Source organism: Neophocaena asiaeorientalis, unplaced genomic scaffold (assembly GCF_003031525.2).
Source record: "Neophocaena asiaeorientalis asiaeorientalis breed wild unplaced genomic scaffold, Neophocaena_asiaeorientalis_V1.1 scaffold87, whole genome shotgun sequence".
In the NCBI taxonomy this organism is placed as follows: Eukaryota; Metazoa; Chordata; class Mammalia; order Artiodactyla; family Phocoenidae; genus Neophocaena; species Neophocaena asiaeorientalis.
The window spans coordinates 4,801,253-4,815,917 of record NW_020175432.1 but is presented as its reverse complement, the minus strand read 5'-3'; the positions used below and the strand labels follow the sequence as shown (position 1 = coordinate 4,815,917).

General features: G+C 49.8%; 1 protein-coding gene across 1 annotated transcript; it reads right to left on the bottom strand.

Annotated features, from left to right (window-relative positions):
* Positions 1-1,525: 1,525 nt before the first annotated feature.
* On the bottom strand, positions 1,526-6,117 carry DAND5 (DAN domain BMP antagonist family member 5). The gene is given in 5 exon segments (XM_024767271.1): positions 1,526-1,573; positions 1,575-1,677; positions 1,679-1,755; positions 5,793-5,862; positions 5,864-6,117. Coding segments are annotated over 5 exon segments (552 nt in total).
* Positions 6,118-14,665: the final 8,548 nt, after the last annotated feature.

Sequence of the window (14,665 nt, the reverse complement as noted above, 5' to 3'; positions counted from 1 at the left end):
TGCATTCCCCGCCCCTCCCCCGCTCCCCCAGCACTCATTACCCACCCATTACTGGGCCTGGGGGGCGGGGGTGGGGGCCGGCTGGCATTGCCCGGGAGGGGGCAGGGACTCTGGGGGCCCCCCTGGCACCAAGGTTCCCAGCTGGCTCCCCGGCTGGCAGGAGGTGGGCACAGCTGAAGGGGGGGAAAGCAGGCGCCTCATGCCTGCCAGAAAGAGGGGTGCTCGCGGTGCCAGGGCTGAGCTGCCCACTCGGACACTGCTTGAGGTTGGCACAGAACCCTGGAGGGAGGAGGGAGAGTATGCCCCCGACTCTGTGGGCCCCTGGTGATCACCCCCCACTTCAGGGACCTTGGAGCAGGGGCTTGGGAGCTGCCTGCCTGGCCTGTTCCCACCCCTCTGTGCAGGCCTGTGGGGTCAGAGGTCACAGGCTCCCACACCCCGCTGGCCCATCTGTTTCCTCGGGTCCCCGCCTCCTGCTCCCCTCACCTGGGGCCTTCCTTCCTGAGGCAGGAAGAAGGCTGAGGGGGGCCTGGCCAGCCCCCGCCCTGCGCTCCGGGGGGCATTTGGAGGCAACCCTGACAGCGCCACATGTCCCCGCGTCTGTGCCAGACGGGCCCATCTGCTAGGGCCCTGGTTCCAGCCGCCCAAAGCCAGGCTGCCCTCGTCCACTGCAGACCCTGAGCCCAGCTGAGGAAGGAGCACCCCTGATGCCCACGCTCCAGCACAGGGCCACCCACTCCCAGGAAACCCCAATTGGAGAAATACACATACACACACACACATACACACACACACAACTAAACTTGGCCAACCTTTATGGTTCCTGTAAATGCCACACTGGGCATGGTGCTGTGTGGAGACTTGGGGGAGGTGGAGGGACAGGAGGGACAGCTGGGGGCACGTGTGTCCTGCCTCTGACTCGGGGAGCCCAGGTTTCCCCCAGCAGCTCCGTCTGCCTCCCGGCCTTGGTTTCTCAGGATCGCTGAGACCATGTCATCACTGTCTCTCCTAGTCTGGGTGGGGCCATCTATCTTCCTTGCAGCTGGGAGAGTCTTTGACTCATTCTGGGAGAAGAGGTCCAGCTTGGTGGTTAAAAACAGAAACCACCATGCCTTGGGTTCAAATGCCACCTCTGCCATGCACTGCTGTGTGACTCTGAGTGAGTGACTTTGCCTCTTGGGACTTAGGTTTCCTTTTCCGTAAAATGTGATGCTACTAACCCCTATGTCATGGGGCTGCTCTGAGGATGACATGAGTTAGTACTTATCAAAGACTTAGAGCAGGGCGTGGCAAATAGTGAGTACTCAATAAATATGCACTTTGACTATGAGTGGTCCACCCCCATGGGTGGGGCTGTGCCTGGTGTCCCTAGGAGCAGGGTGAGGACTCTGGAGACCTGTCTGGCTGTCCTGCGTCCCTGGTTGCTGGACCCAGTGTGCATGGTCCAGGTTGGCGTCTTTCTCAGCCTGTCTTCCCCCGTCTCTCCAAGGTGCATGCATCTGTGTGTCCATTCGTGATGCTCAGTTCATGCCTCTGGTCCGCACTGACACCCCTCAACCCGCACAGCGGACATCCTTCACCTGGCGACGGGAGGCTGGGCTGCCCGCCCAACGCCAGAGGACCACAGGTGCCCAGCGCGTGCGAGCGGGCACACAGCTGTTGCAGAGGATGAACGGGGATGTAGAAAGAGGAGCAGTGGCCAAAGCAGAGGTGATTGAGGAGGTACACAGCCATGCAGCCCAGCCGGGAGAGCACCTGGGGCCAGAGGCAGGGAGATGAGTCAAGGGCAGTGGAATCTGGAGCCAGAGACTTCATCCTACCTAGAGAGGCGTGGATGCCTGGGTTCAAATTCTGACTCTGCCATCTGCTGGCTGTGTGCCTTGGGGCAACTTACTCAACCTCTCTGGGTGTCAGTTTTCTCACCTGTAAAATCATCAAAGTTCAACCAGGAAAAAAAACAAAACCACTCTAGGGTGAGGGACAATAGGAAGGGTGGTATTCCAGGATCCCTGGGGGGGATTAAAAAGAAAACCCTTACCTCATTGCCTGGCACACAGTTGGCACTCAGTAAATGCTAGTTCTTCCTATGATTCCCTCCACCTAAGTGGATCTATCAACTTGCTCCCAGATCATGGCCCTTCTCTGTTTAAACCCTGCACCCCCCATCCGCCCTTCCGCCTCCACATCTCCCTGCCCTTCCCCCCATCACTGCCCCAGCCACCCTGGTCTCCTCGATGTTATTTCTCTCTTTCTTTCTTTTTTATTTATTTATTTTTTGATGTGGACTTTTTTTTTTAACATCTTTATTGGAGTATAATTGCTTTACAATGGTGTGTTAGTTTCTGCTTTATAACAAAGTGAATCAGCTATATGTATACATATATCCCCACATTTCCTCCCTCTTGCATCTCGCTCCCACCCCCCCATCCCACCCCTCTAGGTGGTCACAGGGCACCGAGCTGATCTCCCTGTGCTATGCGGCTGCTTCCCACTAGCTATCTATTTTACATTTGGTAGTGTATATATGTCCATGCCACTCTCTCACTTCGTCCCCTCCCTGTGTCCTCAAGTCCATTCTCTACGTCTGTGTCTTTATTCCTGGATGTGGACCATTTTTAAAGTCTTTATTGAATTTGTTACAATATTACTTCTGTTTTATGTTTTGTTTTTTTGGCCCCGAGGCGTGTGGGATCTTAGCTCCTTGACCAGGGATCATACCCGCACCCCCTGCATTGGAAAGAGAAGTCTTAACCACAGGACTGCCGGGGAAGTCCCCCTTTTTTAATTATTTGGCCGCACCATGCAGCATGTGGGATCTTAATTCCCCAACTAGGGATCAAACCCGGGCCCCCTGCATTGGAAGCACGGAGTCTAAACCACTGGACCGCCAGGGAAGTCCCTATTCTTTCTTTTTTTTTTTAATTGAAGTATAATTGATTACAATGTTGTACTAATTTCTGCTGTACGGCAAAGTGACTCAGTTACACACACACACACACACACACACACACACACATATATATATATATGTATTCTTTTTTTATATTCTTCTCCGTTATGGTTTATCCCAGGAGATTGGGTATAGTTCTCTGTGCTATACAGTAGGACCTTGTTGTTTATCCATTCTAAATGTACTAGTTTGCATCTACCAACCCCAAATTCCCACTCCATCCTTCCCCCACCCCCGTCCCCCTCAGCAACCACAAGTCTGTTCTCTATGTCTGTTAGTTCATCCCTCTTCCTCCCTGCTCTTCCCCTTAGCAACCTCAAGTCTGTTCTCTATGTCTGTGAGTCTGTTTCTGTTTTGTAGATAGGTTCATCTGTGCCATATTTTAGATTCCACATATAAGTGATATCATATGGTATTTGTCTTTCTCTTTCTGACTGTACTTAGTGTGATAATCTCTAGTTGCATCCTTGTGGCTGTAAATGGTATTATTTCATTCTTTTTATGGCTGAGTAGTATTCCATTGTATATATGTACACATCTTCTTTATCCGTCTGTTGATGGACATTTATTTTGTTTCCATGTCTTGGCTATTGTGAATAGTGCTGCTATGAACATAGGGGTGCATGTATCTTTTTTTTTTTTTAATAAATTTATTTATTTTTTTATGGCTATGTTGGGTCTTGGTTTCTGTGCGAGGGCTTTCTCTAGTTGTGGCAAGCGGGGACCACTCTTCATCGCGGTGCGCGGGCCTCTCACTGTCGCGGCCTCTCTTGCTGCAGAGCACAGGCTCCAGACGCGCAGGCTCAGTAGTTGTGGCTCATGGGCCCAGTTGCTCCGCGGCATGTGGGATTTTCCCGGACCGGGGCACGAACCCGTGTCCCCTGCATCGGCAGGCGGACTCTCAACCACTGCGCCACCAGGGAAGCCTGCATGTATCTTTTTGAATACTAGTTTTGTCCAGGTATATGCCCTGGACATGTGGGATTGCTGGATCGTGTGGTAGTTCTATTCCTCGCTGTTCTTTCAATGCACCAAACTTGTGCCTCTGCCTCCGGGATGTTGCCCCTGCTGCGCCCTCCACCTGGACTTCTCTTCCATCCACCCTTCCCAGAGCTCATTCCAACTCATCCTTCCTCAGAAGCACCCCCAAGACAAATTTCACCCTCCTGGTAGTCTTTCTCCTAGCATCCTCATCTCTTTCTCCAGGGTCTCATAGCAATTTATTGTTATGTCTCTTTGGGGGATTGTTAATGTTTCTCTCTCCCAGAATATTCACTACCTGAAGGCAGGGACTCTTTCCATCTTGTTTATGGCTATAGCCCCAAGAATCATAACAAAAGCTAACACTTGCCGAACCCTAATACCCTGCCGGGCCCATGCTGCTCACCTTTGAGGAACTCCCTCCTCCCCACAATGCTGCAAGGCTGGAACCATTAATATCCCCATTTACAGATGAGGAAACTAAGGCTCAAAGAAGTCCCTTGCTTGCCTAAGACTACGCAGCTGCCGAGGGGTCTGCTAGCTCTTAGAGCATCCTTGTGCCGCCCTGGGACAGTTGCAGGTCTGGATCCCAGGTCAGGGGTCCCCTCTGCTGTGTGCAGTGTGCACGGCTGTATGGGGCAACTGAGGCAGCTGGTCCAGGGCTGTGCAATACCACCGAGTTGTCCGGATTCAATGAAGGTTTGCTGAATGGATAACAAGCCAAGGGGTCTTGGGAACTGACACCCTGGTAAGCGTGGTGTCAAACACTTTGCATGAGTTCTCAACTATTATTAACTCCCTTTTGCAAAGGTGGGACTTGAGGCATAAAGAAGGAAAGCCACTTGCCCTGTGTCACACAGAAATCAGCAGCTGAGGCAGAACTTGAACTTAGGTACGCCTAGCTCCAAAACCTGGGCCATAAACAACACATGGTATGAATTATCAAAACCTTTATGGAGGGGCTTCCCTGGTGGCGTAGTTGTTGAGAGTCCGCCTGCCGATGCTAGGGGACACGGGTTCGTGCCCCGGTCCGGGAAGATCCCACATGCCGCGGAGCGGCTGGGCCCATGAGCCATGGCCGCTGAACCTGCGCATCCGGAGCCTGTGCTCCGCAACGGGAGAGGCCACAACAGTGAGAGGCCCGCGTACCGCAAAAAAAAAAAAAATCTCTGCCCTGGTGGAGCAAACATTCTAGTGAGGGATATAGATGGTAAATGCAACTACAAAATCAATTTCATTTGTTAGGTGATGATGTGAACTACAGCGAGAAATAAAGCAGAAAGGGGGAACATTTTAAAACAACATCTGAGTAAAAACCTGGAGGAGGTGAGAGAAGGAACCATAGAATGTTGGGGGTGGGGAGTGCTAGAGGCAAAGGGAACAGCCAGTGCAAAGGACCTGAGGTACACATAATATTGGTGTGTCTGGAGAAAAGTAAGATGGCTGGTGCGGCGGGAGGAAAGTGGGTGAGGGGGAGAGTGGGAGGAGGTAAGGGCAGGAGATGACAGGCATTTTGTGCAGGGCCTTGTAGGCCACAGGAAGGACTTGGACGTTCACTCTGAGTGAAGTGGGAGCCATGGAGGGTTCTGAACAGAGGAGGGAGGTGATCAGACTCAGGTGTTCCCAGAGGCCCTCTGGCCACTGGATGGAAAACTAGACTCAGGAGACAGGGTGGCCACAGCAGAAGCTGGGAGACCAAGATGGCAGCACTCGCATTGGCCCAGGTGGGAGATGCTTATGCCCCATCTTACAAGGGAGAAAACTGAAGATCAGAGACATTTAGGTGAAGGATGCAGGGTTGACCCCAAATCTGTCTGGTGCCACAGCCTGTGCTCTAGGCCCAGCCCTCTCCTTCCCCTACTTGAGTGAAGGACACAGCTTTGCACATCTCCTGGGCCACTTCCTGTGGGTCCAGTGGCAGAGACAGTGATGGCCACATCCTGCCCGTGCTGCATCCTGCCGGTCCCCAGCTGCCCAGTTTTCTGCAGGCCCAGGAAGGCCTTCCAGCTGCCAAGGGCAGAGGATGGCACCGGGAAAGCTGGGGCCCCTTGACCCAGAGACTGGGTCTCATTGGCAGCAGCCTGGGGCTGAGCTGGGAGGCCTCGGGGTCCAGGCCTCCCCGAGCCTGTGGGCAGCCAGGCCCCACTGAGCAGGCTCAAGAGAGTGGTCAGCTGGCTGAGGATCATCTGTTTGTCTGTCTTTCTGTGTGTTGGTCAGTCTGGGACTGGGCTCAGGGTCCTGGGCAGCTAACCCTGCTGTCTGGTAGGTGGAATCTGTGCTGTCTAGATCCCCCCCACTTTTTTTTTTTTTTTTTGGCTGAGCTGCGTGGCTTGCAGGATCTTAGTTCCCTGACCAGAGACTGAACTGGGTCCTAGGCAGTGAAGGCGCTGAGTCCTAGCCACTAAGGGCACCAGGGAACTCCCTCCAGATCCACCTTTTTTGTTGTTGTTTGCTTTGTTTTGTTCTTAATGTTTATTTATTTATGTATTTTGCTGTGCCGGGTCTTAGTCGCAGCATTCAGGATCTTAGTTGTGACATGCGGGATCTAGTTCCCTGACCAGGGATCAAACCCTGGCCCCTGCATTGGGAGCGTGGAATCTTAACCACTGGCCCACCGGGGAAGTCCCCAGATCCACCTTTAATGGCTTGCCCCCAACCTGGGTAGCCTGGGAGGCACCTCTGCAAACCCACAATGGGGAGGAGAGTAAACCCCTTACCTGCTGGGTTCCCACCCCTCCCCCTAGCCTGGCACGGGATCTGGGGGGCTGGGCTTGCGAGTTTGTCGGCTGTGGAGACCAGGAAGGAAAGGTGGAGAGGCAGGGGCTTAGGGGCACAATGCTGAATGGCCTAAGGGGCTCCTTTCCCATCAGGGCCCCATTCTTCCATTTAGCAAACTCAGACTTTGCAGTTATGCTTCTCAGGCTTCAAACTCAACACTGAAACTTCCTGGTTATGCAATCTCAAGTCCCTAAACCTCTCTGGGCCTCAGTTTCCTCTTCTGTAATATGGGGATAACAACAGTCCCTACTTGGGGGAATTCCCTGGTGGTCCAGTGGTTAGGACTCGGTGCTTTCACTGCCAGGGCTAGGTTCTACCCCTGGTTAGGGAACTAAGATCCTGCAAGCCAAGAGGCACCACCAAAAAAAAAAACAAAAAATAAAACAGAAAAGCCAGTCTCTGCTTGGTAGGGTTGTTCTGAAGACTGGAGATGATTTATGTAAGGAGCTTCAAATAGAGGTTGGTACACAGTAGCGCCATGAATAAGCTATGATTAACACTATTGCTGTTGTTTTTTTCTTTGGCATGCATTAGAGGCCAGGAATAATTCTGAGCCCTGGGGATACAGGAGGACAACACAGAAAATGGGTCCTCGCTGCCACAGACAAATGTTTTCTACATTGTAGAAAACAGACAACACAAGATAAGATGATTTCAGAGTCTTAAGTGTTACGAAGATACTAAAATGGGATGTGCCTGGGCTTCCCTGGTGGCGCAGTGGTTGAGAGTCCGCCTGCCGATGCAGGGGACACGGGTTCCTGCCCCGGTCCGGGAAGATCCCACATGCCGCGGAGCGGCTGGGCGCGTGAGCCATGGCCGCTGAGCCTGCGCGTCCGCAGCCTGTGTCCCCCAGCGGGAGAGGCCACAGCAGTGAGAAGCCCGCGTACCGCAAAAAATAAATAAATAAAATAAAATGGGATGTGCCTTAGAGGAATCGGGGTGGGGGTTTCTGACCCCAGGGTGGTCGGGGAAGGTCTTTCTGTGGAAGTGACATTTTTGCAGAGACCCTAGGTGCTGTGGGAACAGCCCCGTGGGGAGTGCTGGTTGGAGTGCTGGAAGCACATGAACAGCCCCGTCCCAGGATTTGGGGCCCTGGAGGCGCCTGGGGGTTCCAGTCCTGGCCCTGGCACCTGCGCGGCCCCCACCTCACACCCAGGTGAGGAGCTGTAGGCCCCTGGGCCCTGAGATGCTGCAGAGCCGGTCCTTCCCGTGCCCCCCGGAGCTGCGAGTGCGATGGGGTGCGCTTGCCCTCTGGCGGCAACTCTCGGGATTGCACGGCGACCGTGCCCTGGACAACTGCCTCCCGGACGTCTCACCTGGAGGTGCGCGGGCAACTCCCACTGACCCCACTACATTCGAGCCCCTGAGCGTCCCCCAACCTGCCCTTCCGCTGTCCTCTAGACCCAGCTAATGGCAGCGCTGTCCTGCCAGGTGCTGAGGCTCCAAACTTGGCAGCATCTTTAAGCCCCCTCTTTCTCTGACTCCCCCCCCCTCCCCAATTTGATATGACTGCAAGTCCCTTCCACTTCAGAATCTACCCAGAATCCGCCCATTTCTCACTCCCTCTTCGGTCACCAACCTGGACATAATCCTCATTATCTCCCACCTGAACCAGTGCAGTCCCTCCACCCTGGTACCCCAGTTCCCGCCTCCTCCCTCTCTCAAAGTCTATTCCTCCGACAGCACCCAGAGGGCTCCGCCGGGAACCACCTCACTGAGATTAACAGCCAAAATTCTCCCTGAAGCCCAGCAGGCCCCAGCCTGTTTGCTCCCATCACCACCCCACCCTCGTCTCTCCGCACTCTCTCCCCCGTTTTCTCACTCCCTCCAGCCACGCGGACTTCTTCTCTCTTCCGTAGACTCACCCAGGCATAATCCCATAATCCCACACAGTTGTTCGGGGCTGCGACACTCTTGAAGTTTCAACATGGAAAATATAGATAAGAAAAATGAAGTTTAAAAAATTGCACAAGAAGGTGCTGACGTTTTGGGGAAGAGGGATAAGAATTTACAGGTACAATTTTAAAAATTTTATTTATCTATTTATTTTTGGCTGCATTGGGTCTTCGTACGTGCTTTTTTCTCTAGTTGCAGTGAGTGGGCTTCTCATTGTGGTGGATTCTTTTGTTGGGAGCACGGGCTCTAGGCGGGCGGGCTTCAGTAGTTGTGGCTCACGGGCTCAGTAGTTGTGGCTCATGGGCTCTAGAGCGCAGGCTCAGTAGCTGTGGCGCACGGGCTTAGTTGCTCTGCAGCATGTGGGATCTTCCCGGACCAGGGCTCGAACCCGTGTCTCCTGCGTTTGCAGGTGGGTTCTTAACCACTGCGCCACCAGGGAAGCCCCTACAGGTACAATTTAATTATATTTGCACACTGAAAAAAGCAGCAGGATTCTCCTGTTGGGGAGGGACATTTAAATAGGCAGATGAGATTGCGGGGGGGCGGAGGGGGCGGTGTCCCTTTAGAATTTAAAAATTCAATGCAAAAAAAAAAAAACCTTAAGAAAAAAGCACAAATGAAAGCAATCAATACCTTTGCTCTGCCCCTTGTTTTTTAAGTGATTTGGGGCATTCAAGTAAGTATAGATAAAAATAGATAAAATATGTAATAGGTATGGATAAGTATATAGTAATATATATATAAGTAATATAAATATATAATATAGAGAGATAAAAATATAACAAACACCTCTGTACTCATTACCACAATTAAGAAATAAAAGATCACAGATATGAGAGAACCTGACTCTGTACTTGTCCCTAATCCCTGAATTTGCCAATTATAATCCTCAGGGCTGTATTCATAGTTTTACCATATATGTGTCCATTCAGAAAAGATACATAAAATTGTTTTGTTTAAAACAATATACACGGTATCTGAATGTATATATCCTTTTAACTTTCATCTGTCCTGCCCTTCAGTATTTCACTGCACATATATACACCCCAATTTTTTTCTCCATTATCCAATTTTTTTTTTTTTTTTTTTTTTTATTTTTTTTCCCCTTTCCCCATTTTTTTTTTTTTTTTTTTTTTGCGGTACGCGGACCTCTCACTGCTGCGGCCTCTCCCGCCGCGGAGCACAGGCTCCGAACGCGCAGGCCCAGTGGCCATGGCTCACGGGCCCAGCTGCTCCGCGGCATGCAGGATCCTCCCAGGCCGGGGCACGAACTCGCGTCCCCCGCATCGGCAGGCGTACCCTCAACCACTGCGCCACCAGGGAAGCCCCATTATCCAATTTTTTAACCATCACAAACAATCCTGCAAAGAATATTCTGGAACGTAGCTTCTTTTCACCTAGGTTTTTGCACTTACTCTATCTGTGAGAGTTTGCTCCTTATCAGTGGTTCACATTCGTGGCTGCACATTAGGGTCACTTGTAAATGAGGAATCGATGCCCAGAATCTGCTGCAAATCAATTACTACATTGGAATCTCTGGGGATGGGCCCCAGGCCGTGGTGTTTTAAAAAAAAAAGCACCTCAGGGCTGCTGTGAATCCATGGGCTGCGTCGTTATATACAGCAGTAGATCTCAAGTTTGAGCCCCACATCAGCATCACCTGGAAGGCTCTCGCACAGATCTGATTCTGGGATGGAGCCTGAGAACCTGCATTTCTAATAAGTTCCCAGGTGATGCTGCCACTGGCCTGAGGACCACACTTTGAGAACCATGACACAGAGAACGCCTTTATTCTTTTTTAACATCTGCATAGTATCTCACTGTATGGATAGTCAGTAATTTCTTTGACAAGTCCTCTATTCTCAGACATTTGGGTATTTTTCATCTTTCATTACTACCAAAAAAATTGCCCATTGTAAGTCAACTATATTTCAATTAAAAAAATTTAATTGCCTACAACAGAATATCATTCAGCTATAAAAAGAATGAAGTATTATATTAATATGCTAGGGCTGCCATAACAAAGTACCACAGACTGGGGGTCTTAACCAACAGAAATTTACTTTCTTACAGTTCTGGAGGCTAGAAGTCTGAGATCAAGGCGTCACCACAGTTGGTTTCTTCTGAGGCCTCTCTCCTTAGCTTGTAGATGGCCATCTTCTCCCTGTGTCTTTACACGGTCTTTCCTCTGTGTGTGTCTGTGTCCAAATTTCCTCTTTTATAAAAATACCAGTCATACTGGATTGGGGCCCACCCTAATGACCTCATTTTAACTTGACACTTTTTCTATATATGGTCACGTACTGAATGTTAGCACTTTAACATATGAATCTTGGGGGGACACAACTCAGTCCATAACAAGTACTGATACATGTTACAGTATGGATGAACCTCAAAAACATGCTAAGAGAGACTTCCCTGGTGGCCCAGTTGTTAAGACTCTGCGCTCCCAGTGCAGGGGGCATGGGTTCGATCCCTGGTCAGGGAACTAAGATTCACACTTAGATTTATTTGGCACAGCCAAATAAATAAATACATAAATAAATAAATAAAACCAACTAAGGAAAAGAATCCATACACAAGTAGTCACATCGTGTATGATTCCATTTACATGAAATGTCCAGAATGGGCAAATCCACAGAGACAGAAAGTAAACTAGTGGTTGCCAGAGGCTGGGTGGGGAGGGGGACTAGAGAGTGACTGCTTAATGGGTACAGGTGATAGAAATTAAAGAGAGATGGTGGTTGTATAACATTGTGAGTAGACGAAATGCCACTGAATCGTTCACTTTACAACGATTAATTTTATGTCGTGTGACTGTTACCTGAGTTTAAGGCCTGCCCTCAGAAGCCACTTCCCCATGACCATTTGGTACCTGCTGGGTGCAGAGAACTCCAGCCAGCAGCTGAAATTCAACCCAAGCTGGTTTGACATCCGAGTGCCTACTTTTAACCTCTAAGCTCTGGTTCCCAGCTTAAAACTCAGAATGGTTCCCACATTTCCTGGTCTGGTAGGAAACTGTAGCTCAGATGTCCCACACCTGGCTGCCTACTCCTTTGCCTCCACTATAATTATTTGTTTTTCTCACCCACAAGACTGTGAGCTGTTTGAGGTCAGGGACTGTCTCTACTTCATTTCCTATCACTTCAAAGGTCCAAGGAGCCAGGGAGGTGTCCACTGAGTTAAACCTGAATGACAAGAAAGAGCCCACCATGTCTAGATCCTGGAGACAGTTCTAGGCATGATAACAGCAAAAGTAATGAAAAGGCTCTGAGGTCGGTGCAGGTCAGGGACCATGTGGCCCCTTCTGCCTCTTAATGGGTCTTCCTGCTTCTACATGTTGCCCTACTCAATATCTTTTCTGCTCAGCGCCCAGAAGAGAATTGTAAGTCATATCCATTACTGCTCTGCTCAGAAACCTCCCATGGCTCCCCATTGCCCTTGGAATAAAACCAGAACCCCTCACCATGCCCTATAATTCCTGCATGGTTGGCCCCTGCCTAACACTATTCATTTCACCTCCCCCTTCAATTCTCTTCATTCACTGGACCTCAACCACGCTGGCTATCTGTCCCTCAGCAAACCCTGGGGACAGACTTGTTGAGCACCTCAGGGAAATTTCCCCGTGGGCACATGGGGACACAGACAGGGAGGCTTACTGCAGCATCATTTCTGCAATCAAGAAAAATTGGAGGGACTTCCCTGGTGGTGCAGTGGTTAAGAATGTGCCTGCCAATGCAGGGGACACAGGTTCGATCCCTGGTCCGGGAAGATCCCACATGCCACGGAGCAACTAAACCCAACCCGTGCGCCACAACTACTGAGCCCGGGTGCCTAGAGCCTGTGCTCCGCAACAAAAAGAGAAGCCACCGCAATAAGAAGCCCGCACACCGCAACAAAGAGTAGCCCCCGCTTGCCGCAACTAGAGAAAGCCCGCGCACAGCAACGAAGACCCAGCGCAGCCAAAAAATTAATCAATTTTTTAAAAAAAAGAAAAATTGGAAACAAACATCCATCAAAACAGCCTGACAGAATAATTATAGTTTATTCATACTACAGATAATACTGAGCAGATATTTTTTCCAACTTTTTTAAACTGCTAAATGCAGTAAGAAATACATTTTACACTGTAAACCAGAGGTAGCAGATTGTACTTTCCAAAGAGGCCTCAACAATATGTCCTATCCTATATGCTCTACATACAATCCTTTGTATGCGACTGTGACAATGTGACTTTGACAATCCTTTGATTTAGTGACAAGGTCTCTGACCCCTCCCCTTGAACCTAGACAACCTTTGTGACTGGCTTGACCAATAGAATACAGCAGAAATGAGTCATGTGACTTCTGAGATTCAGTCATAAAAATGCCATGCACTTCAGTCTTGTTCACTTGGGATCCAGCTGCCACGTTGTGAGAAAGCTCAAACTGGCCCATGCAGAGAGACCACTGTGTAGTTGCTCCAGCCAATAGCCCAGCTGAGTATCCAGCCAGAATGAACCATAAAACATGAATAAATAAAGATGCTTTCTGATGATTCTAGCCACAGGGTAAAAAGTCACTCAACTTTCAATTCTTCCCACTGGGGCTGCAGATAGCATGGAGCAGAGACAAGCCATGCCCACCGTGCCCTGCCCAAATTCCTCATCTACACAATGAGCGTAATAAAATGGTTGTTTGGGGAAGGTTTGTTAGGTCAATCACAATTGTACCACCAGTGTATACATACACGTATCTGTGACAGAAATAAAAGCTTTACCAAACGATACTTACCCTTACTACACGTGATACAACCTGACATTTTAATTTTATTCTATTTTTTTCATTAATAATAACTGCTATACACCTATGTTCACAGAAGCATTATTCACAGTAGCCAAAAGGTGGATGCAGCCCAAATGTCCATCAGTGGTTGAATGGATAAACAAAATGTGGTAAATACTTATGATGGAATATTATTCAGCCTTAAAAAGGAAGTAAATTCTGACCCATGCTACAATGTGGATGAACCTTGAGGACATTAGGCTAAGTGAAATAAGCCAATCACAAAAGGACAAATACTGTATGATTCGACTTGTACAAGGTCCCAAGAGTAGTCAAATTCACAGAGACAGAAACTAGAATTGTTGATTACCAGGGGCTGGGGGAGGGGAGAATGGGGAGTTAGGGTTTAATGGGGACAGATGTCCCCTTCTGTTTGTTTGTTTTTAAGAGTAGACACCTTTATTTCTTTATTTTGGCTGCATTGGGTCTTTGTTGCTGTGCACGGGCTTTCTCTAGTTGCAGCGCGTGGGCTTCTCATTGTGGTGGCTTCTCTTGTTGCGGAGCACAGGCTCTAGGAGCAGGCTTCAGTAGTTGTGGCGCACAGACTTAGCTGCTCTGCAGCATGTGGGATCTTCCCGGACCAGAGATCGAACCCGTGTCCCCTGCATTGGCAGGTGGATTCTTAACTGCTGCGCCACCAGGGAAGCCCTAAAAGTAAATAATTTTTAAATTTAAAAAAATGATTTCTATGAATCATCCTTCCCTTAATTGTAAACCTGGAAATAAATAAATAAATGCTGGTTGGAACCCACTTCACTGACTTCCTGAATCAGTAACGGCCCTGTCACCCACACTGTGAAAAACACAGCTACACCGTATGTGCAATGTATCTACATGGATCCAGGACTTCCCTGGTGGTTCAGAGCTTAAGAGTCCGCCTGCCGATGCAGGGGACATGGGTTTGAGCCCTGGTCTGAGAGGATCCCACATGCTGCTGGAGCAGCTAAGCCTGTGTGCCACAACTACTGAGTCTGCACTCTAGAGCCCGCAAGCCACAACTACTGAGCCCACGTGCCACAACTACTGAAGCCCACCCGCCTAGAGCCCGTGCTCTGCAACAGGAGAGGCCCCCACAGTGAGAAGCCTGCGCACCGCAACGAAGAGTGGCCCCTGCTCGCCGCAGCTAGAGAGGGCCCACGCACAGCAATGAAGACCCAATGCAGCCAAAAATAAGTAAACAAATAAATTTATTTAAAAGAAAAAATCTACATGGATCCACCTGGAGATATCTGGAAAC